Below are 23,800 nucleotides of genomic sequence, written 5' to 3' on the forward strand. Positions count from 1 at the left end.
TTTCTCAGTCCGCTGTCAGCTGCGCTATAACATTCGTCATGTCATTTTCATTATTCTGTTTTATAACCTTTTGTTAGTTGTTCATTGGATTTTTGCCTCACGCCTTCAGAGATTTAACGAACACGTCTTTAGTTATTTCTGACACTAGATCTAGCATGTTCCTGGCTAACAAAGTATCATCAAAAGCTTTTACCATTACTTACTTTGTCAAGGCATGATGGCACATTTGACATTTGACTGGTCTTTGTGTCGTTGGTCAATTTTGAATGTTAAGCAGGTATAAGTGTGTATAAGTGTGTAAAATGCACCGCTTAGATAGCTAGGCCTACCCTTTCTTTGGTCACTGAGGATGAACATCGCTTCAAGGTTGCACAGATGATCGGACAATCTATGAAAATGAGAGGGAAGGAGAGCTGCAGGTAGAGAAAATAACAAATGTACAAATGTATTAAGAATCATAGTAGACCGGGCTATACCAGAGTCAGAGGTGTCAAATCCCATGCTACAGTAGAACATATTCATGTACATTAAATGCTATAATTGGAACATATAAAGTATATGTAACAAACCTGCATGACTACTATTCCTTCTATATCTATCTATAAAATATGTATACGTCATTAAATAGAAATCCCAAGCCACATTTAATTTAGCAAAAAATGTTTAATCTCTCCTTGATGCATGTTTATTTACAAGTAGTAAATCTGCAAAATAGGAAATAACAGAATATTTACACAATGAATGTTAACCTGCAAACTCGTGACAGTTGCTTCAAGTCTGAAACTCTAAAATGTAATCAGAGTTATTATAGTATTAAAATTCCTTTGCCAGCTCTGTCTGAAATCCATTTAATACATTTCCTTGGACTCTATGTAACTTCCACTAACAAAAAAAAACCAACTACTGAATATTCCAGAATCGGAAGAAAGCTGGAAAAAAAGGTGGGAAAAAAACTGAAAACAGAATGTTGCCAGGACTTGCATCTGAGAATCTGTTTTTTTTTTTTGGAGAGGCAAAGTATGAATATGCATGTCTTAAGAGCTGAGTTCAACATGAGATACATGACTGTGTGCTGACTCAGTTTAAACTGATGCCAGTAAACTTCACTTCTTTCAAGTTGTTCTGATTTGACAGAGAAACAGCGTAAAACCCAGCAACTCAGCTAGAAGTTGGCATGTTGTTCTTGTGACAAGTTCTCCTGTAAGTCAGCTGATGTTTTCTTCTTCCTGATGACACCAAACATGCTGTGTACCACCTCCACAACAATTATTAGGCCTACAAGACAATTATCACACTAAACAGTGCAAACTGAAGGATAGAGACCGGTAAATGAGAAGTTTCTCTAAAGACGCATCCAAGCAGGTCAATCTAAAAGGCAAGTAGCCATGCAAACGATAAACTAGCCATCTTCCTCAGCACTCATTTAATCAACCAAATTACAAAGAGAACACAGAAGAAAATGGAGCATGAACCTGACAATGAACTGAGAATGTTTATGCGTCATCAAAAAGCCTGACAGATCTCCAACTGGGCACTGTACCCTTAGCAGGTTTTTGTCTGTGTGCTTTTATAGGGAGCAAGTGGATTTGTCCCTACAGTACATTGTACTCATACTGACCATTAAAGGAACTGCTGTTAACAGCACCGCTGAGCTCTGACATCAGCAGTCATCTATTTCCTTGCCTTGATATACAGTAAGAGCACCAAAATGTACGAATGCAGCAAAAACTAGGCTGTACACTGAAGAAAAAAAAACATCTTTATAATTATTGTATGTGGACTAAGCACATTTTAGTGGAGGTTTTGCAGCACTCTCTTTATTATAGATGATTCTAATAGAGATCATTTAATGTGTGTAACCAACATGGTCAGCTGAAATGGAGAAGTTGGTCTCCTAACATCAGCAGAGTGGTCCCACAAGATTGTGTTTGGCAGATCCAGAGTAAACTGTCATGTCCCTACAGGTATCCAGTTGAACTAGGCTGATATGTATACAGCTGTAGAAATCAGACATGTAAACAAAATTGTGAGTTGATATAAATTTGGGAGGTGTGCTAACTATTATTGGATGAGAGAGTAGTTTTTTTTTTTAAGGAACCTGGCGTAAAAATGGACAGCGACAGCATTTATGATCAGCATAAAATGACAGCCCTAATGTTTGATAGAAAAACAAGGTACAAGAGTAAAAGCAGCAAGTCACATTTCCATCACAAAGACACAGATGCTCATCTGATGCAACAATTTCATTTTGATCCTTGAGATCAGGAAAATAAACCTTGAGTTGTGTCAAGTATTTCAACTTCAGGCAAACTGAAGATAATTTTGTCTTCTTTGTACCGTACAATGTACAATTTACATGTTGAAAATAAAAAGACAAAAAACAAATACCTACCTGATAACAAAAAAAATGGCAAACAGCTTTTGTTCATCATGAAAAAGTATACAATTTACAAATGAAAACATCAACAAAAACAATACACGGACCACAGTTTGGTTTTTCGGCAAGCAGAAAAAAATAAATGAAAAAAAAACATTATTTCTCACAACAAAGTCAAAACCCTGACTTCAGGACTTCAAAAAAAAAAAGAAGAGAAATAAAGAAATCCTCTAAACAGAGCAGACTTCATAATAATAATAATATTAATAATAAAAAAGCTTAAGCCACACATGGCAATAGGCTAGTTTTGAAACAAGAGCTGCAGGCTAAGGGGAGGAATACTCAGCCTCATGTAGCTAATGAACAGAGATGTCTCACCTCTGTATATTTCTATACCTCCCCCCCCAACCTGCCCATGGATAAAAAGCTAAAACCCCTCTCTCATATACATAGGTAAGAGGTGGAGAGAAAAACTCAGTATATATTTTCCTTGTCCCTCTATTTGGGTATTACCTTTGAGAAAACGGAAAAAGTGTCTTTAGGCTGAAAACAGCTTTTCCCACTTTGTTTCACCACTGAGGGGCTCAACTAAGCTCTACCTGACCTCATTGTTGCTCCTGTAAAGACGTAAATGGCGTCTGAGAGCAACTAGACATAGCTAGGCTTTGCTCTAAAAGGACTGTGTTGGAAAAATAAATGACCCGTCAAGGTGTGGCTAACACAAACTCAGGCCCTGTCGAATCCTTAAGGTGTGTTCCGGCCAAATGCAAAGCAAACATTCGCCTCAATTTGCACGCGCAAATTTGGCTGCAGGAGTGTTTTATGGAGTGCTAGCTAACTAACTGGGGAAGGCGGCTAATGCTAACAGTGCTAATTTGGTTCGTATCACTACATCTGATAGCTGGAATAAAGTTACAAATACATATTTCAGATGTTATCATGTAGTCAGATGGCTTCTCTCACTTTCCCCCAAGCCATCTCTGCACAGTACTGACGTTGAGTTGTAGAGCTCCATAAGCCCGCAGCCCGCAGCCAACGACAAGAAGTTTGTCCCCCATTTCTGATTTTCTAGTACATCTCAACGCTGACACAGCATTACGCAAATGTTCAAACACTTTGACTCGCATGGACCTATTTGGCGTGAAAAAAACGATTGCCTGGACTTCATATGTAATCGCACTGTGCAAAAGCTTCACGTTTGGTGTGAACACATCTTAATGGTTAGCTATGGTGGCTTTGTGGTATCGGGTCAACGGAAATATTTCAGGTAGTGCAATGTAGCTACTTCATTGTTCAGTTACTATAACATGATCCACCTAACTGTCACTTTTTGACCCTTGGAGAACAGAACCAGCTGTGGCGCGGAATACTTGGTCATGATGAAGCAAAAATCCTGTGAGTGTATGTTTGGTTTTCTGAAACCAAAAGATTGCACTGACTGAATTAGAAACAACAGCAATTTCATGTTATCACCATGACATGAACTGTACTAACTTGAGAAGACCAAAAAACTGTGTCCTCTCACTTCCTGTCATTTTCAACAAGGATCTCATGATGGGTCATTACTCAAACAATTCTTTTCAGTCACTAGGCATGTTCATATTTAAAATCAAACTGTAGCACATTCCATCTAACAAAATGTCTTTGCACTAAACAACATTCAAAGAAAACATGGCACAGTACGACTTTTTTGTTTCTTTTTCAAACTTTTTTTTGTCTACGTCGTTTTTTCTTTTGTACTTGAAATATCAAATCATGTTTTATTGTTGTTATGTTTTGTGTGTTTGTTGGTTTAAATGAAAAACAACCAAAATGTTTTCTCCCTAATGTTTCTTTAAAAACGTAGCTGTATTTATATATAATATCTATATCGTCTTTCCTAACGTTTCTGTAAATTGTGCAAATTCAGCAGTAATACAAGTGGCGAGAGATCAGAGAGTGGGCAGTTGATTACATCTATACAAAAAAAACATCCTTTAAAACTGTAACACCCGTTGGAGTCACATAAGCCTCTCTTCATTGGCTCATCACAGATTCGTCCATCCTGTGAATGAAGCCATATATTGAGTTCCTTTCCAGGCTTCCATTGTTTCTTTCCTGGCCATCGCTTCATCACGACAAAACTCTTGAAATCAAAGTCAAGCAAACAACAAACACCAACATCCACAATAATCAAATGCTCAAATGCCATTGGCATGTTTTTCCATGTATGCATGTGTGAAAATGTCTGGTGTCCCAGTCTCTCACACAGACATGAGCCCACACACTGTATGGGGCTGCAGACAAACACACACATACACATGTAAGCGTACACAGGCCCGCCCATCTCTATCGAACCCCCCCATTTTGCAGTATTCTGCTATAGTCCTTTTGCAGTTCGTCTGTCGTACTGTTGGGGGTTGGAGTTTTGTTTGTTGTCTGGGTGAGAGGAGCGAGGGAGAGAGACAGATGGAGAGGAGGAGTGAAGAGAAGGAGGAAATGGAGGCGCTGGACAGTCCTCAGCTGCTCAGGGCCATTGTGTCAATGACCTGCTCCAGCTTGCTCCTCAGTCTCTGTCTCCTCGCCTGCTCGTCCCGCTCCAACGCTGACAAGATCTGAAGATAGACAGGGGAGGCGGTCAGTCCATGTCACAATGTCACTGCTTTGCTTCTATAACATGGATTCATTTTATCCACACAAGGCTGTCAGAAGACACCAACATGCCACCTGGCTGGTATTCAAATAATGGCCAGCATGAAAAAATATAGGCTTGCTTGAAAAAAAAACATTGAGTTTGGAATTACGTACAAAAACAGGCTCTCACATGGTCAATTCAGCATAATGTAACATTCCTCGGCACTAATTTTATCAGTTCAACGACAATCAAGCCACCCAACTGCTCTCAATTTAAATTTTTAACAGAACTCTTCCACTTTCTTACTTTTCAAACAGAACATTTTTGCGTTGTTTTCTCACAGCCGATATTAAAGTTGCCGTGAAATTAAACACTTCCTACAGAATTTTCACATTAGAAGCTTACAAATAACAGACAGGCTAGAAAACTATTAACGTGAAAAATCAGCTCAGACTTTTTTACACTAAGCACAGCTTTTCTTGGCATCTTTGAAAATATCTTGAGTGTCCTCAAAGATGGCTGACATCTCACCTCATCCTTGTACTTGACAATGTAGGAGTAGATCTCGTTTAGGGCCGACATGCTGTTGAACTGGTTGGCATGCAGACGGGACTGCTCCGCCAGGTAGGCACTCATGTCCTGGTCACTGATGGCTGGCATCCTGGAGATGTCAGAGTAGTATCTACAGAAAAAAAGCAAAACAGTTTATATCTTGACAGAATTTTTATTTGAAACCACTTTAAGGACAAACTATTTAACAAATGTTTGCGTACCTCTCTACCCAGTTCTTATAGTTGGGGATGTCTTTAGCGTAGAGCAGCTTGTTCGAAGGCGAGTCCTTCCCTAGTTTATGCTCCGATGTTGAACAGGAGTCCATGAAGGTCTGAGCCACAACGGACAAGCAGGCGTCTGTAATGCTGTTCTTATGGATGTCAAAGACAAACTGGGGGTTCTTGATCACATTCACCCAGAACCTCAGAGGAAGACTAAAAGGGAGAGAATAGAAGGGTTGAGGGGGGAAGAAGACAGAGTAAGAGTTGCACAATTAGAAGGACTATGAAAGTGCAAAGTCCAAAATTGCACACTGTGGCTGAACAAAGGAAGAGTCTGAGTTATAAAATACCTGAGGCAAGAGAAAGAGGAACACTACATTTTGCTACACCACGATACTAAAGTGTTGCATACAGTATTTGCTAGCTCCCAGTCAAGTTTTTCACAACACTAATCGAGACACAAACCAGCTACCAAATACTCCCAGTTATGCCTTTTCATTGCACACATACTCACCAGTTGCTCTTCCAAGTGTGTCGTACATCAGAGTCTGATATGGAGTGTTTGTCTGCCTGCTCGTCCAAGAAGTCAAACATGTACTTGATGGCGAGCGGCAAGGCGCTTCCTCGATGCGCTGTGCTGAAAATGGTCTCGAACAGGTCATCCACAAACTTCTGGAGCGTACCCTGAGCAGGAGAACAAACACTGGCTTAGATAGTTTTTTGTATGTGCTTACAGAAGATTTATTAATTCCATGTCTCTTTTATGTTCCTATTGTAATACATACTGAACCATCTTAAAAGTATGTAAACTAAATACTAAAAACACCAGTAATGGCAGATAAAGGACAGACTATGCTCTATGCACATTTACATATACAGAAAGGTAAACAGAACACAGTTGGACACAGTTAGAACACCACTAAACAACAACCTCCGCTTGCATTTTTCACTCTGATTATGGTGGTATGTCTGGTGCTGATGGCTGTCACTGGCAGATGTTTGAGTGTGAAAAGGCTTCACTTTTAGTACTCCAACTTTCTGAGAGTTAGTGATGGTGCAGAGCGCTCAGCGTTCTTTACAGTATTTAGGATGGGGGCCCAATGTGAGTTCAGCCTAAGGCTGTTCTGCAATGTTTTTACCACATCACACAACTCATGAGTTTCTAAATCCTCACAAGTTGAAGCAATTTGATATTTCCCACACGCATTTAGTGTGTTTTTTCCCGTCTTCAATCACCCGGGCTACTTTTTACAAAACCTTGTTTAAACCAGCCAGAAGTTGGATCTGCATGTTCACACATTAACAAATCAACTTTCTAAACAAACAAAAAAAATAGGAACACACCGCAGCGCTCCAAGTTCCCCCCATTGTCATCCCCCCCTGGCATGCATGTTAATCATTTCCCAATCGAGCCAGCATTGATGTAGCTAACCTTGCACTTTCCTACCTGGAGCATGAACAATGGAAATCTAGAGCTAATGACTGAAGAATCAGGGGATAAGAGAGGAAGTACCAGGGCGAGCTTTATCACCAAGATATTAAGTACTTGAAAATGAGAGGCTGGCACAATTAGTACACTCTGTAGGCAGTTGCTTTGTTCCTATTTGTTAATGTATAAGATTGTGTGCATGTGTTACCACTGAGGAGTGTGAAAGCAGATATAGGACAAAACAGCTGAAGTCAATGTGTATTCGGTGTGTAAGGTATGACAGAATTAATGTAAAGCAAGAGCTGTCAATTTACTATGGACTCAAACGCACTCAAGACACCTCTCCAGTTGATGCATTTTTCATAGTTTTTGTTAAATTTTGTATGCTTTCTTGAATTGGTGCTTAAGTATGGTTTACGTTAATAAGGCAAAAATCAAACAACAAAAAGTTTCTGTGCAAATTTTAGATTATGAAGGATTAAAAAACACAGGCCTATAATTTATAATATGATTTTTCATGCCTTGTTAATCTCCTTCTTAATAATTGAATTAAGATATTAACATAGGCACATATGAGATGCGTACAGCTAAATCCTGATTTGTGGGACATTTTTGCATTAGACCTTACACGAGAATAACCAACCCAGTTGCAAACCATTCACAAAGCTCTCTCATTAGCTCTTGAAACAGCTCCGGTAAAGACGCCAACATTGAACCAGCTTTTAAAATAGTCCCTGGGATACAAATGTTGTTCCACAAAACATTCAAACAGTGATAGTAACTTAATCTCACTCTGCTAAATGGTTAACAACAAACTGTACTCAGGGATGTTTCTCCAGGACATCAACACAAACAGCTTGAATCCAAATAACCTTTCAGATCATCATCAGAAGACACGCTGCATGAAAAAATGCACACAGGTTCCAGAGTGTAGTCTGGAGGACACAGAGGAATTTGGTGTATAATGATCTCAGGGTAAAGGCCTGGGCCTGAAAGCCCCGAGGCCACCAACAGAGGGCCCAGTAACACCAACCAAACAGCTTAATAGCCAAAGGTCAACCTCCTAATTAAGACACAAACACTAATTCCTGTGCATATATATCTGTATTTGTGCAAAAGGTTAGGAAAAATGTTAATGAGCTTTGAGACCACCACTAAACAAAGGTCAGTGGTAGAGGCTGCTAGAGGAAGTGGGCTACATGACAGGGATGTGCTGGAGTAGGATTTTTGGATTAAAGTGTGTACGTGCGTGTGTGCATGTAAATATGCAGCTTCTTGGTACCTTGGTGGCCAGCAGTCTGGTCAGGTAGATCTCAGAGACCATCTTGCTCCCTCGGTCCCCTTCCCTCTGGTCTGAGTGGTCATGGTTCTTGACTAGGTGCCACAGTTTGGTGCCGCTCTCGAGGTCGGGGGTGATCATGGGTGTTCGGGAGCGCAAGCTGTCCGGACTGCTGGCTGTCCTCAGCATGCTCTCTGGAAGGAGGTGAAAGGACATGTAGGAGAGTTGAGCGAATGGGACAAAAATAACATTCTGAAAGAACAGAGACACATGTAGAGTTCAACGTGTGTTTTTTAATATTAGTTTGGATTGTTTGTATTTCTTTAAAGGGTAAGTACCGGTCTTTTCGACCTGGATGCTATTTTCCTATGTTTTTTTGTCTAAGTGACTGATGAGAACAACAATCTTTGACATTGTACCAGTTATAAACAAGATCGAGAGTTGTGATGGTTGGAAAGGTGGAAAGACGAACCAAAATGGCTTTTTATAGCTGTATTTTGTTTTCTGTTAACTTTGAATAAAGTGTATTTTATGCTGCTAAAATTACTGTTTATTTAAATGGAGTCTGGGGGGTTTAACAAACGCAATTTCACAGTTGTTTAAAAAAAGGATCTTACTTTTTAACAGAAAGGTTTACCTCCGTTCCATAATGTTGTCAGACACTTAGAATATTAATCTGAGCCTGTCAGTGGCAAAACAAGCTAGACAATTGCCCTAAAATTGTAGCTTGTTTCGCTGCTGCTGACTGCAGCAATCTTGCTAAATACTACACCAGTTTCAAATATTGTTCTCATCAGTCACTTAGACACAAAACATAAGAAAATAGGGTCCATAACAACAAAATGAAATCTCCTCTAACCTACAGAAATCTCAGTTAGACTAAGAGTTGGTGTTTTGCATAATGCTTATTGTCATTATATACATAGAGCCTGATTACATACATCCAGCAGCCCATAGCTTGGTGCAGTCTGTACTTCATAAAAAGCATAATTTGTTTTGTCTTAATCACCATTTCAAGGGGAAATGCCTATACATTAGCTACCTACAGTAGGTATAAAACAAATGAATAAGAAATCTGAGGCTTCAGAAAGCAAAATCTCTGTGTGAAATTAAAAACATTTCTGAAAGGTGACAGCTCTTTCTACTTGCATGTCACACTTTCACCCAAGAATATATTTGTCTGCCAATCTCTCCTTCTCCCTCCCACTGTTGGACAGTGATCCAATATTTTGTGACACAGAGCATTACGCTTTCAGTTTGATTCCTTGTCAGTTCTGTGACAAAGCAGGAAAGGATTGAGAAGTTCAAAATGTCAGAGGGGAATGTGAACCATGGAAGTACAGAGTAAAGGTGGTAGGGTGTTAGTGAGTATTTATGTTTATGTCAAGGTGGCAGAGCTCAAGAACAGAGTTCCTGTAAACCAGAGAAGGATTTAGAAAATAGAAAAGAGAGATGGAAAAGGTAATACTTCACACCTATCATTAACATCTGTGGTATCTGAATTGTGTCTATTTGGTGTAAAAATGCATCTCCGTCAGACATATTCCAATTTTTTTTTTGTTCTTTCACAAAATGAACACCATTAAATTCTTTAATTAAAATTTCTTTTGGGGCAGTTTGTTAATACTGACAATCTATGTCTGATGACTGCATTGGACCTCACAGCTACACTCTTATCTGCTGTGAGCAACCATGACTTTAACTGTATATACAGTATGTTCTCAAACGTACTTGGCCTGGCATTGGAAGAGGCATTGCAAAAAAAGTATATTGTAGTTTAATTTTATTGTAGTAAAAGAGGTGGACTGCCTGCGAGCAACAAGACACTGAAAAAGTGTGCTGCTGACACCTGTTTTACATGCTATCCTCTGTGGGAAGCATGATGGGAATTGACAAGGAATTCCTCTTAATGCAAAAAAGGCATTTAGTGTGAATTGAGTGCACACATACGTACCACACTTGTACACATAGATGGACGCGCGCGCGCGCACGCGCGCACACACACACACACACACACACACACACACACACACACACACACACACACACACACACACACACACACACACACACACACACACACACACACACACACACACACACACACACACACACACACACACACACACACACACACACACACCTTCTCTCGTACCATATCTGCTGAGGGACTTGGTGAATGTGGAGGAGTTGGAGATATTGTAGGCTGAGTTCTGTTTAGGCACCAGGGCAATCACTGAGCCATCTGTCACCTGAAACAGGGTTGTCAAGCAGTTAGCACTGAACAAAATGTAAGATCATAGCAAGATCATAGTATAACCACACAAACAGTAACTGTGCTCAAACAGAATATATTTTAAAAATTGCTACTATACTTGAGCACTAAACATGTAAGCAGTATTTTTTTAAACAATGTATCATTGGATTTATGTTGTGCTTAGGTACCTGGTAGTGAGCCAGGGTGTTGAGTCTCTTCCAGTCGTTGTCTATCTTGGTGGTGACATCCTCGTCCTGAAGGATGATGCGAGCCATCCTACCCTGCCGCCATTCTGTCACAAACACACACACACACACACACACACACACACAAACACACACACACAATATACAGGTAAGGTTGTGTTTGTTTGTTTAATATATTGTTATGAAGAGAGAAACAGAAAATGGATAGCATAGATACACTCATTAAAGTTGCTGTGACTAAGGATGCAGAGAGCAAAGTTCATTGACTGACTAAATTAAAATGACTACATTAAATGGGTACAGTACATATATTTGTAGTGACTTTTGGTACCTCACTTGAATGTATTGTTGTACAAAATCACTTCTCCCCCACCTGCTGCTTCAAAGAGCCCTTGAAACGATTCCCTCTTTACCCCCTGTAGTAGTGCATCTGTGCTAAGTGTGTGTGTGTGTGTGTGTGTGTGTGTGTGCAGCAGTTATCGCTCTCCTTACCCAGGTCCATATCGGAAGCCTTTGGTCTCTGGGAATATGGTGTGCCCTTGTACACAGCGTCCAGCAGCTTCTCCTTCACCTGCGTCACTGTGTCACAGTTCAGGCTCTTCACCGTCACCTCCGGAGCGTTCTCATTCTCTGGGTTCACACAGTGCAGCGTCTACACAGGTGGAGGTCAGAGGACAAAGGGCACAAGTCACATTTAGACCAGGGCGTCAGCACAGACTGGGAGTATTTACTATGGATATGTTGAAGCCTGACCCTGCGACAATTCTTTACTTGTAAAAGCTAACACTTCCTACCGCAGTTTAGAATCAATATTCAGTTGCGACACAGCGCACATGCAGCTCTTTATTATTACTATTATAATATCAGAATTAGAGGTCCTATTTGTTTCAAAAAGCTCAAAGGATATTTTGTGGAGTTGGAGATTACCAATCTTGCCAACAACTGCCAAATGGTCCCTGATTTAACAAATACTGTAAGGTTTTCTTTCAGATATTTTTTTTTGGCATGTTAAAGCCTTTAACGTTGATAGGACATTGTGGATTTGAAAGGGTAGAGAGAGTCGCAGGTCGGAACATCCCGCGGGCGCTCTGGCTACGACTGAGCCTCTGCGTATAGGCGTGTGCTCTACCAGGTGAGCTACACAGGCACCCCTGTAAGGTTTTACAAGGATACCCGAAACATATTAAATCCACGTCAATGTCCTGTATAAGCGCATGTGTTTCATCCTCTGACACCCTGTGTCTTTCAACTAGTTTGGTTATGTGTACTGACCAAAGTCTTGTAGTCAATCTGCTGCCTGATGAGTTTGTCCTCGCTGAGGGAGTAGCGTGCCTCTCCTGTGATTGAGTCTATTGGGCCCTTTTCCATTTGCTGCTTCATGGCACAGTACAGCATAAAGAGAGGCTCACCAGCACACTCCTGGAAACAGAGAAAGAAAGTGGTAGAAATAAGTTGGAAGAAGGAGACAGAGAGAAGTATAACGCGAGAAGGGAATAGATGAAAAACAGGTAAAAGGAGAGAAAGATTGTTAAAATGTGAACTACGAATGCAACTGGGCAAAACCTTTACCTCCAAAAAAAAGTACACAACAGCAAAAAGTGCAAAGCTTTGCTGAGCAACTCTCCAATTATATTTCTAATCTTCTTCAAGCCAACCACAGCCAGAGCAGTAAAGGACAAGGCCATGGCCTGTGTTGGCTAACAGTGCGCTGCAAATTGACAGAGAACAACACACACACCATTTTTCTCTCTCTCACACACTCCAGCTTCTCCCCAGTGTCTCTTATTTGGGAAAAACACCCTTTGTAAATCTCTGTTTGTGTGTGTGTGTGTGTGAGAGAGAGTAAGTGAGTGAGTAAGAAGGAAAGGAATCAGAGAGTGTGTGAATAAGTGGCAATTGATGGAGGAGTTAATAGAAGGTTAACAACTGAGGGGTGAAAAACGCTTGGAGAAGCACTTTGGTGTGTAAGACGTGTCAACCAGGCAACGAGCTCAGGGATGTTGGGCCCCTGTCTCTCTTTCACTCACTCTCTCAATCTCTATTTCGCCCAATAGTTATGCTGGCCTGCCAACTAAGCACCGCCTGCTTGTAAAAGTTCATCTTTAAAGGATTACTCAAGTTATTAAAACACGGTATGCCCATTATGATATTTTCAAGGTGTAGTGAAGGGAAGTGTGATCCACCGTGAGCATGGTGTATTTTATTTTTAAAAACGAACCGGCTGTTTTATTTTGTTTTTGTGCTGGCTTCCTGTCCCGCACAATCTGCCGCGTGGTGAATTGCTGCGGAGCTCTCCGTCAACCGGAAAAAATAGAAGCTCTGCGTATCTGCTCTGGAGGGCTTTGGTTTCACCATCAACTAAGTAGTTTAATCAATGGTGCCCAACCAAAGGGGTTTCTGGATAAATCTGAGGGACTGTGAGATAATCAATAAGATTGGGAAAATAGGAAAAACTGATTTGTGCTAAGCAAATTATTTTGAGCTCAACTAAAAACGCAAAAGAAAAAAACACAATTAAAGTCTACTTGCTAGCTATTTCAGGAGCTTTTAATATATTCTTATGGTCTTCATCAGTGGAAACTATAGATGTTTTTTTTCCTCTCACTTTCTCAAAAAACAAAAACAAAAAAAATATCACTTTTTGGTTAAACTGCTCGCAACTCAGTGATGTAACATGTGATCTCTGACAAGGGGAGGCAAGAAGAGATTTCTTAATTTTAAAGGGCCCTGAGTAAAAACGGTTGAACACATCTGTTTTGTTTACAGCAACTCATTGGAGAAATTTGGTTGTATTCTTGGTTACTTTGGAGAGTACAACGTAATGGATATAATAGCCAAGTTGTAATTAACTGGAATTACCATCTAAAGGCTTTTCCCAATGTCCTCATAATCTTACTCAAATTAAACCTTTTTCACATCCCCAACACTTCCTCTTATCCATTCATTACTATTTCCGACTGTGTTCACTCTGCATCCTTCCCCCTTTTCCTGTCCTCTCCCTCTCGTTTTTGTCCAGTACATAGTCCATAAAAACAGCTGTTAGAAAAGATCCCTAAAAGCTTCCCTAGTAACCCACTCCCCTGTCTGTGAACCCAGCTCTGGCTGTCAAGACCTGAGCCAAAACACACACACAAGCACGCACACACACACGCACAAACACACGCTAACTGGGACCCCCGTGGGCTTGACTGGTCTGCCGTCCACCATAATGCCTGTCCTGGCGAGGGTTTGAAGCGATGTTTGAATGTAGGGAATGTGTGTGTGGAAACAAGAATTGAGCACAGTTTAAGCCTCAATAAGTCTCTCTGGTTCCATATCAGAGGGAGAGAAATTCAAAAAGAGAAAGAAAACATGCAGACACAGAAAGACAGAGAAATGAGACTATGCATTTGTGTAAGATCTCCTCCTTCCTCTTTTGCTAAGCCCTAAAGCTCTGAAGTGGCAGACAGACACACACACACACACCCACACTCTCTCTCTTTCTCTCTCGGCTGTAAAATAACCCAGTGAGGGACACAAAGAGAGGACAGGTTATTGCAACAAGCAATTGCGATCAGAACAACATGACCAGCTGTGTCTGAACAGCGCTTCATACTGCAGTTTCCTCAATTATGAGAGGGGAGAATTAACCACATGAAAGGCAGAGGTAAAGGACAGGTAGCATGCTGCAGCTGTGACTGTGGGAGTGTGTTCGTGTGGCATTTTTCTATTCTTAAACAGCATCTGTGTGTATCTGTGTGGGGGTGTGTATGTGTCTTTGTGTGACAGACAACTTTACCTTGAGGAACTTGTAAAGCAGGAAGGTGAACCAGTTGGTGAGCATCTTCTCAGCGACTGACTCCGTCCTGGCAGAGAGATGAAAGTAAGAGGAAGAGAAAGGGTGAGGGTGTGATGAAAATAATCGAAAAAGAAAATAAGAAAATGACAGTCAAAGAATGGAAATGAAGAGTAGGAAGGGGAAAGAAACAAAAAATGAGAATTTTAAGCTGCACTTAAACTTCTGCACAAGCCACTTGGAGGTGTTGGAGTGTTCCCAAAATGCTCCTCCCTGATTTAACAGGCACACCCAAACAGGCCCTCCTCCCCCCAGCTACGATCTCTGGGCATAAACCAACACTTTCATCATACGTGGAAAAGGCATTTAAGACACGCTTGCACATCAAAGGGAACACGTTGCTTTATCAGTCGTTGTGTGGTTAGCCTTCAAACAGCCGAGCCCTTTCCGCGCTGTCCTTTACATCACCCCCCCCCCATCACATGCAAACAAATTAACTTGGCAAAGCGACCCCGTCCATTTTGTTCATTGTTTCTCACAATTTCCCCCCTCCAAGCAAACCCACTCGTCTTCATTAAAAATATACAGCAATTAGTATAATTTGCTAACTTCTCTCGTTAATCACAAACCTGCCTTGTAATGAGGGGAACCTCTGCACGTGAACGCTCTTGAGCAGACACAGGTGAACAACCGGCGAATGCAAACATAGCAATTAAAATGCACTGCATTTAACAGACTTATTGCATCTAACATGTTAAACAGCTGAAAAGGAGATCGGTGCTAAGGGTATGAGGGGGGAAAAAGAGATTATTTCTCCCTCTATGACATCGTTGTCAGATTTACCTCCTTGCTTTCCACCATCCTTCCTTTTCACATTAGGGAGCTACAGGACTGCTTAATTATTCATTCCTTGTTTTCACTTAAGTGAATGGCAGGTGCATGAGAGAGCCTTCTGCTGAGTTACTGGGTTGTCTAACTGGTCCCTATTTCCACACTTACTGTAATTAGTAGTCTTTTTGTCATTGGCAAAGCACAAGGTGCAAAAAGGTGAGGAAAAGGTATATTCTGTTGAGTTATGACAGCATTGGAAGATATTTTCTTGTCAACTTTGCCAAGAAATTCAGTTTTTTTTTGGACAACAATTGTGGAAAAGTAAGCGGGAAAAGACAGGAAACTAGGCCAATCTGCTAGTGAAACCAGTGAGGGCCTGAAGCAGGAACAAGACGTGAACTCCTACGCTTCTGCAAGCCTGCCCGTTTGACTGTTGAGTGTTGTTTGATGTATGTGGAGCATTTTGTTCATGGTTGTCAGCAATATATAGCAGATGAAAGATAAGGCAACGGGAAACAGAGGGGATGGAGGACGATGGATGCAAATACACCTGGACAGAACACGCTTTTGGACAGGATAGTGGGCAACTCCGTAACATCATTTGATTCAGGGAAACTACATCCCTGCACCCATTGTTAAATTTATAAACATACTACAGAAGGAGGGGTTGATGCAACCTTCCTGGCCACACGCATTGAGTCCCATAATGTGCAAAACAAACCAAATGCACCCAATGCAAGAGCGTCATTTTACCACAGGGGACGGAAATCAACAAGGGAGCAGATTATTAAGTCTTGTTCCTTTGCTTTTTTTTGTCTAGAAAATAAATAGAAATTAAAGTCTATCTATTGCAGGAAAAATACCAAACCAGGGTGAACCATGTGTAATAATTGCTGAGCTTATTAATGCCAGCTCCCGAGGCTAGTGTAGTTAGCAGGGACAGCGTATTGTGACCATTTGCCCCAAGAGGGGATTGGAAAAGGCTTCACACAGGCACACTGGCTGAGAGTCATTTATTTGATTAGATTTTTAATTAAATATCTCTCAGAGAAGAAGGAGGAGAGAAAAGAAACTGTTTTTTTATCATTTAATGTCTAATTCTAATTTATTTGGAGAAAGGCCATTTCTCTAATTGTGTCTGGCCTTAAATATGTGCATCTTTTCTTGCCCTTACGTCTGCAGTGGCTCCTTTATCCTTCTCTTCCTCCCTCTGTCTATCTACTCTCTCACCATATTGCACCTTCCTACAGTCGTTCTATTCTTCCTTCCTCTACTTTCTCTCCCCCACCTTCCATCAATTTGCCTTCAACCCAAGTCTCCCTCTAGACATTTTTCCCTCTCTTTCTGTCAATCATCATCTCTCTCCCTCCCTCTGCTCCATCTACCTTTCTCCAGCTGCCTTTTCCTCTTTCCTCTCCCATTCTTCTCTTCACCTTTCCTCTTTACCAAACCAGTCTCTCTCTATCCCTTGCATACCTTGTAAATCTTCCTCCTCTTTTCCTTTACATACCCTTCATGCCTCCTACTTCTCCCCTCTCTAACATTCTCACTGTGCATATGTGAGAGAGGAGAGAGCAGTGTCTGACTGTGGCTCCATTGGGAGTGTGTGCGTGATCAGGGGTGTAATCCTCTTTGACAGGGACAAGGTTCAGAGATAGAGACAAGGTAACGTCACATAGGCCTCTAAAAGCTACAGTTCCAGTCCCCTGCTCCATAACTTCAGCTTGCACAAGAAAAAACTATTTGCTTGACATTCTCAGAGCATCATCTTCTCTTTTCTATCATTTTCTGATCTCTTCCTATGTTAGCACCATAATGAGTATAACTGCCTGCTTGGTTTTGCATGTGCATTACCATGTTTGTGTATTTGTTGTTTTTCCAGTGTGGCATATCCCTTGGTGCATTATTGGTTGGAGGTTTGGTGTATGTTTGAATAACGTTTATGTTTGGGTGATATTTATGTATCTTGCTGTAGGATGATGGTGGGTTAACGTGCCGGAATATTTGGTTTATGGTTAGTTAATGTATCTGAATAATTCCATAAGGGACGGAAATAAAAATAAATATGCTCACTAAATAGGGACAAATAGACAATATTAAAACTTTTTTGTTCTTTCTTTTTGAAGGCTAAATAGTCAAGGTGCCCACTTTCAGTAGGGGGCCTCTTCTCAAGGATGCCCTAAACCAGTGAGAAGTATGATAAACAACAAGGAACGTAACCTTAAGCTTGAACCCTCAGTAGGGAAACTATCTGTGCGACATGTTTTTGTGCAGAGTCCGAGACACTTTCAAACCCTCTCTCTCTCTCCCTCTCTCCTTCCCTGTTTTTGTACCTTCTGAGAAGGAGCTTTGGGTGGTTCTTGCTCTCCAGGTTTTTGTCGATAAGGTCAGACAGGAGCTGTTTGAGAACGCCCGTGGCGTACTCCATCTCCCCCTGCAGCGCCGTCATGATAAGGGAGGCCACGTTGCCCCGGTCTCGCATGGAGAAGGACCGCTGTGCCTCCAAGGTGCGGATGAAGGTCAGCAGGAAGTGCTTTTTGGTCAGCATCTGGCCAAACAATGTCAGGGCCTTCTCCGTGTTAGCAGGGACCTGGAGAGGAGGGCACAGAGGTGATGATGGGGAGGAGAGTGAGGAGAGGAGGAGAGGGATGGTGGACAGAAGAAAAATAGGCATTGGTTGGACATGGGGTATTGAGAAAAAAATGAGGAAATGGAATGAAGGTAGTTTAAAGTCAGCAGGAAAGGCAGGAAAGAAAGGGGAAAAAAAGGAGGAGCGTGTAAGAGGGGGTTGGGGGGTTGGATAGAAGTTGGCAAGATAGCAGATCAGAGGTAAGCGCAGAAGAGAAGGAAGAATAAGAGAAAGGGACCAGGGCAGAATATTAGCAGTAGGGTGATTTAGAAAAGAGTAAGGTAGGAGCGGATAAAAAGGTTGAGATCAGGATGAAGAGGAGAATGTGAGTTATAGTTGGAAAAGGATTCATGAGTATGAGTGAGAATGAGGAATATTAGATGCAGGGTACACTAACAAAAGAACAACATTTGCACGCACAAACAAAAACACATAATATTCCTCTCTACATCCAGAGAAAATCAGCCTACTGATACAACCTCAAAACAAGGCTTTCAGGGTTTGCACTCAATTTATTATGTATTAGTGTCCCAATGCTCTCCCCCTTTTCCCAGGTCACTCCCAATTCTCTCTCCCTCTTTACCGTACCTCCCTCCATCCCCCACTGCCCCTGAGGGAGAAAAACGAAGGTTTGAAGTGAGAATGTGAGCTTCATGCTGTAATAAGAAATTGATCTGCTTGCTAGCACACTACTGTGGCCTGTGATTGCCTGGGCCATACAAATGAAAATGCAATGTCGGCCTACGCTATCCCCTTGGAATAGAGTTGATAGCATGAGCAGATACTGGCCGTCTCAAAGCCCCCTCCTTACATCTGCCCCTATACATGCATGCATGTCAGCAGAGCACAATTTCCATGTGATGTATGTGTGACAGTCTAATGTACACAGAGAAATGATGGAAGTACGAGTGCATGCCGCATTACAGTATCCACGCAGGCTCACGTCATGTGATTGATAGAGTGTTCCCTCTTGAGAAAAGACCAGTAGAGGAGGGCACAGTGTTTTATTGAATGTGTGAACATTGCTTTATTCAGGAGCCTAGCACAGGCTTGGTCCTGCACAGGCCATCTATCACTTGTACCAAGTCTTAGTGGAGCTTGGACACTGCTCACTCCCCAAAAAATGAGCAGTCCCTTCACTGCTTTACATCAAACTAGGTCTTGTCCTAAATGTTTCTCTTACCGTAGTTATTTTTCCTAGTTTCTACAAGTTTGGGCTTGAAGCCTCTTCTGCCTCAAGCCCTTGACTAAAGAGCTGTTCAAGATGAAAGATGTCTGGGGGATACATCCAGATAGTCCACCTCTCATACTATATAATGGAGATTCCCATCTTAACCAGCTACATCAAATCAGTCTCTAAAACATTTTCTTAATTGTTCTTCTTTTTCTTTAACAGGAACTTTGCTTAAGTACTGTTAGATTTCCACTTGTGTTGGTCTCACTGTGGCGTTTAGATATCTCACTGCGTAATGTAACTCTTCTAAACATTACGCTGATCAAACCCTAGTACAGATAGAACACACTTTAAAAAATATAACTAATTTAAAGCTGTACAAATTAGTTTGGAAAAGAAGAAAAAAAAAAACAGGCCATTTCTAATGACTCATCCAAATAGTCATACAGTACAACTTTCTTTTATTCATTCAACGAGTGTGAATGTGAGTGGAGCGCTCTCTACTGACCCGTACCTCCATCTCCTTGAGCACAGGATGGTCCTCAATCCCAGGAAAGAGGACTCTCATGGCATAGGTGCGATAGTCCAGGAAGGGGATTCCTGCTCCGTCCAGCTCCTGAGTGAGTTCATGGATGTCTGTCTGCAGCTCTGCAAAGGCTGTATCAAGGAACAGGTAAATGCTTACAAATATATCATGAAGGTTTTTTATTGTGATTTTCAAGTTCTGGTTCAAATGACAAACATTTCCTAAAAAGAGATACAGACTAACATCCTACAGAAATGAAAAATAATATATATATATATATATATATATATATATATATATATATATATATATATATATATATATATATATATTTTACATTTGTAGTCTTTAACTTTGATTTCCTGATTTTGACAACTTATGATCAGTAATTTGGCATTTCGCATTCTGTCAGCAGTGGCCCAACACAAAACCCTTTTTTAAAGACACTTTGAAGACATTCAAAAAGTTGAAATTGACTCTAAAGTTAGTCTTTATCTTGACTTTGACTATTCATGCCTCAGTCAATTTGATTTCCAGCAAAAGCATGTTTTAGAGTCACTCCAGTAAAAGTGAGGAAAATATTGAGGCGTGTGGAGGAGAAGTGGTGAAAAGCATAATGCTGCTTTTCATTATGCCATCGTTCTGTGCTGAGAGCAGAGAGAAAGATGCAGGGAAGAAGGAGGAATAGAGGAAAGTGTTGTGGTACTCAGGGGCTGTAGGGGAGTTCAGGATGGAATGGCACACAGAAACTTGAGCCTGTGAGTACACACACATTACAAGCTTCCACCTCAAATGCTTGTGCTCCAGCAGCCACGCACGCACACACACGCACCCAAGCATGCACGCACTTACCTGTCTTGCCCTACAGCTGAACACATAACCTAGTGCCTAGATGATTAATGTGTAGGGATGTGTCAGTGTTTTTACACATTTTCCATTCCCTGTGAGTGTGTGTTCTGACCCTGTTCTGTATACTCCAGTGGCTTCAGAAGTCCCATCTAGAGGGAATAAATGGGATCAAATCCATTCTCTCAATCACACTCTATACAATAGTGCATACATGTTGTTGTACTGCCTTGATTTTATTGTAAAAATACAAAACTCCCTGGGGAACAATATACGGCTTTACGGTTCCATTAACTCAACTGTGTTTGTGTGTGTGTGTCCTATAGTGTCACCCAAAATACACCAACACATTGATACACAACCCAAACAAATTATGAACCAAAGCCCAGAATAACAGATGGCTTGTGTCACCCCTTCCCTCTCTCTCTTTTTCTCCCTCTTTCTTCCCTTCAAAGTGACATCTTAGAGGTCACCTCTCTCTCCCCCATCATTGCCTCTCCTTTGCTACATCCCTCCATCTTTCCGTTTGTGTGGCTCACTCACACATCCATCTCTGTCTGCATCTCTAATCAGTCTCTTTTGCTCTAACCTGCCCTATCTCTTCTTAGTTTATTTTATTTAAAAAAGGGTTCAGTCAACCTCCTTATTACTTTCCCTTACATATTCTAATCAATCCCTTTCTTTTCACCGCTGTCCTCTTATTTGACCATCTCCTTTTGCAGCCAAATAATTTTCTAGCATTGTCTCCCACTATCCTCATATCAATTTCATTCTCTCTCAAATTTCAAATTCTTGCTTTACTACTATCTCCTTCCCCTCTTCTTTCTCCTATTATCTTCCAATCCATCCTTTTTCAGTGCTCTCCTCCCCTCCCTTTCTCCTCCTACAAGTTGTCGGCCTTATTTATCTTCTTTGCTCCGTCCCCCTCCTTTCATTCATCCTGTTGTCTTCTTCCAGACAGTGGTGACAGTGGGGGGCAGACAGGGTCAGGGCACCTGGAGTCACCACCACACACCCCAGTCAATCATTGTTTGACCTTTGGTGTGAGTAACCAGTACCATTGTCAGATAATCAGACTACATTGCAATTTCACTTTATTTCATTCATTCAGCCTGACATTGTGTTAGCCGTTGGGAGAGGGTACATTTTCTAATGTGTTGCTCTGACCAGTCGGTATCAAGTGATATGTCCGTCCATGCGATTTAATCTTCAGTTGACACAGAGGCTGCGGTAGTGGTTGCTAGGGGTTAAATTTGAAAAGTTTATAGTTGAAGCATTATTTCTGTAAATCAATTTACAACGTGTAGAGCTGTGTCAATTTTAAATACATTTGTTGCCATTTTTGTAGACTTTTTGTAGACTTTTTTAATTTCTTTTTTCATGGATGCCACAAGGTAGCTAACAATAGACAGAAAACCATGTTGCCATTTTAGTCATGCCTACAAAGCCCTGACTGGTTGACTGTTTCTCCAACTAGTCAAAACAGCCATTGAGCACAACACCAGAATGTATGATGTGATATGAATGTATGAGGTGTGGGCATCACTTTAGATCTCTGAAACCAAGATACATTTACAACACAAGGACGGTCGATCAAAAAAGATAAGTTGCACCATGGAGTATAAGTATAAGATCCGGCATTTTTGAATCTTGACCCAGGATCAGGACTGTTCTGACACCTACTCTATTTGAAAAAATACATACTGATTATCTTTCAATATGGAGTCTGAGCTAATATTTATTACATATAGTTTTTGTATGTTAGTGCTGCACAGTGCACCTTTTCAATATAAACCAAACCTGCAGATCCTCTTTGGAAACCCCTACTAGTACTAAAGTACTTGTAAAGTATGTTGTTTTATTTTATGTTTTCTAAAGCAGTGCAACAAGTGATCTTGAATGAAAATGTATTCTGATGATCATGGTTATCAGTATTCTCCTTTTCTTTCTCCCCATCTGCTTCTCTCTTTCGTGCCAGACAAACCAGTAACAGGATCAGTAGACTCTCACTGGATCCATGCTGTTTCCTGCCAAATGAATATATGCTAATGTACTGGTGTGTAAGTCTCTGCCCCTGCTTTAGTTGTTGCCAAACCCCTCCCTCCTTACTATCCCTTACTTTACCACCTCTATGCCCAGCATCGATCTAACCTCTATCTCTCTCTCCCTCCCTCTCTCAGTGTAGATGGTAGTGAGGCCAGCCAGGCAGCTCTCTCATGGGGTAGAGAACCAACATCTGGTGGCTGGCTCAGATCAAAGTACTCCTCTGGAAACACACCAACACGCAAACACACATGCGTGCGCGTGCACACACACACCCACGGACACACGGACACACGCGCACACACACCTAACAGCAGGGGGACAGTTGGCAGTGAGATGGAAGGAGAGAGAGAGAGAAATGGATAGGACTATTGAATGGGAGTTGTGCAGCTTTTGAGGTAAGCTGCAGTGAGGGAGAGATTTAAACTAAGTTATTTGGGGAGAGAACCAAGTAAGGAGAAAGATGCATGCTCTTATGGTCAGGTTTTGTCCAAACTCACCTTCCTTGCACTCAAGGGCCACCCTGGACTCCAGGTTGTCCATCTGCAGTTGCAGCCGTTTGAGGGTGCGGTCCGCATCCCGTGATTTTCTCTTATAAGCAATCAGCACCACAATGATAACCAGCAGGAGCAAGCCACCACCTCCTCCAATACCAATGATGGCAGGCAGGGTGAGCAGGCTGTCGGAGTAGATCTGCAAGGTCCCCGGTGAGTATTCAAAGCCTCCAACACGCACCTGGTAGAGCGACATCAACAGAAAACTTACATTCTCTTGACACCAAATTAAAACAAATCTGTAGGTGTGTTTACTACAGAATTTGGCAGTTTTCCAAGTTGAAGCTGTATACCATCTTCATTTATGGTTAAATTAGATGTTGCTACCAAAAATAGAGCAGTGTAAAATTCATGATTTGACATTCATACAGAAACATTATTTGGACATTTTTAAATCATTTTCTCAAAGAGCTACAGATCCACTTGATGACAATTTTAGGCCTACACCTGTCCACAACCACTATAAATCAACTGTAGGGATTGAACA

The 23,800-nt window shown here is 41.3% G+C and overlaps 1 protein-coding gene across 1 annotated transcript in view; it reads right to left on the reverse strand.

The window, feature by feature from the left end:
- Window positions 1–647: 647 nt before the first annotated feature.
- The window catches only part of LOC117943400 (plexin-A1-like), a 191,797-nt gene continuing 168,644 nt past the window's right edge, over window positions 648–23,800 (reverse strand). Inside the window, exons 19-31 of the mRNA XM_034869500.1 lie at window positions 23,260–23,494; window positions 19,859–20,001; window positions 17,875–18,131; window positions 14,714–14,780; window positions 12,208–12,354; window positions 11,428–11,587; window positions 10,918–11,021; window positions 10,628–10,724; window positions 8,476–8,666; window positions 6,279–6,448; window positions 5,765–5,977; window positions 5,523–5,673; window positions 648–4,971 (exon numbers count right to left, since the gene is read on the reverse strand). Coding sequence (XP_034725391.1) covers window positions 4,876–4,971; window positions 5,523–5,673; window positions 5,765–5,977; window positions 6,279–6,448; window positions 8,476–8,666; window positions 10,628–10,724; window positions 10,918–11,021; window positions 11,428–11,587; window positions 12,208–12,354; window positions 14,714–14,780; window positions 17,875–18,131; window positions 19,859–20,001; window positions 23,260–23,494 — 2,031 coding nt within the window. The 3' untranslated portion in view covers window positions 648–4,875. The remainder of the gene's footprint in view (window positions 4,972–5,522; window positions 5,674–5,764; window positions 5,978–6,278; window positions 6,449–8,475; window positions 8,667–10,627; window positions 10,725–10,917; window positions 11,022–11,427; window positions 11,588–12,207; window positions 12,355–14,713; window positions 14,781–17,874; window positions 18,132–19,858; window positions 20,002–23,259; window positions 23,495–23,800) is intronic.

The sequence above is a fragment of the Etheostoma cragini genome, chromosome 4 (genome assembly GCF_013103735.1).
Source record: "Etheostoma cragini isolate CJK2018 chromosome 4, CSU_Ecrag_1.0, whole genome shotgun sequence".
Lineage (NCBI taxonomy): Eukaryota > Metazoa > Chordata > Actinopteri > Perciformes > Percidae > Etheostoma > Etheostoma cragini.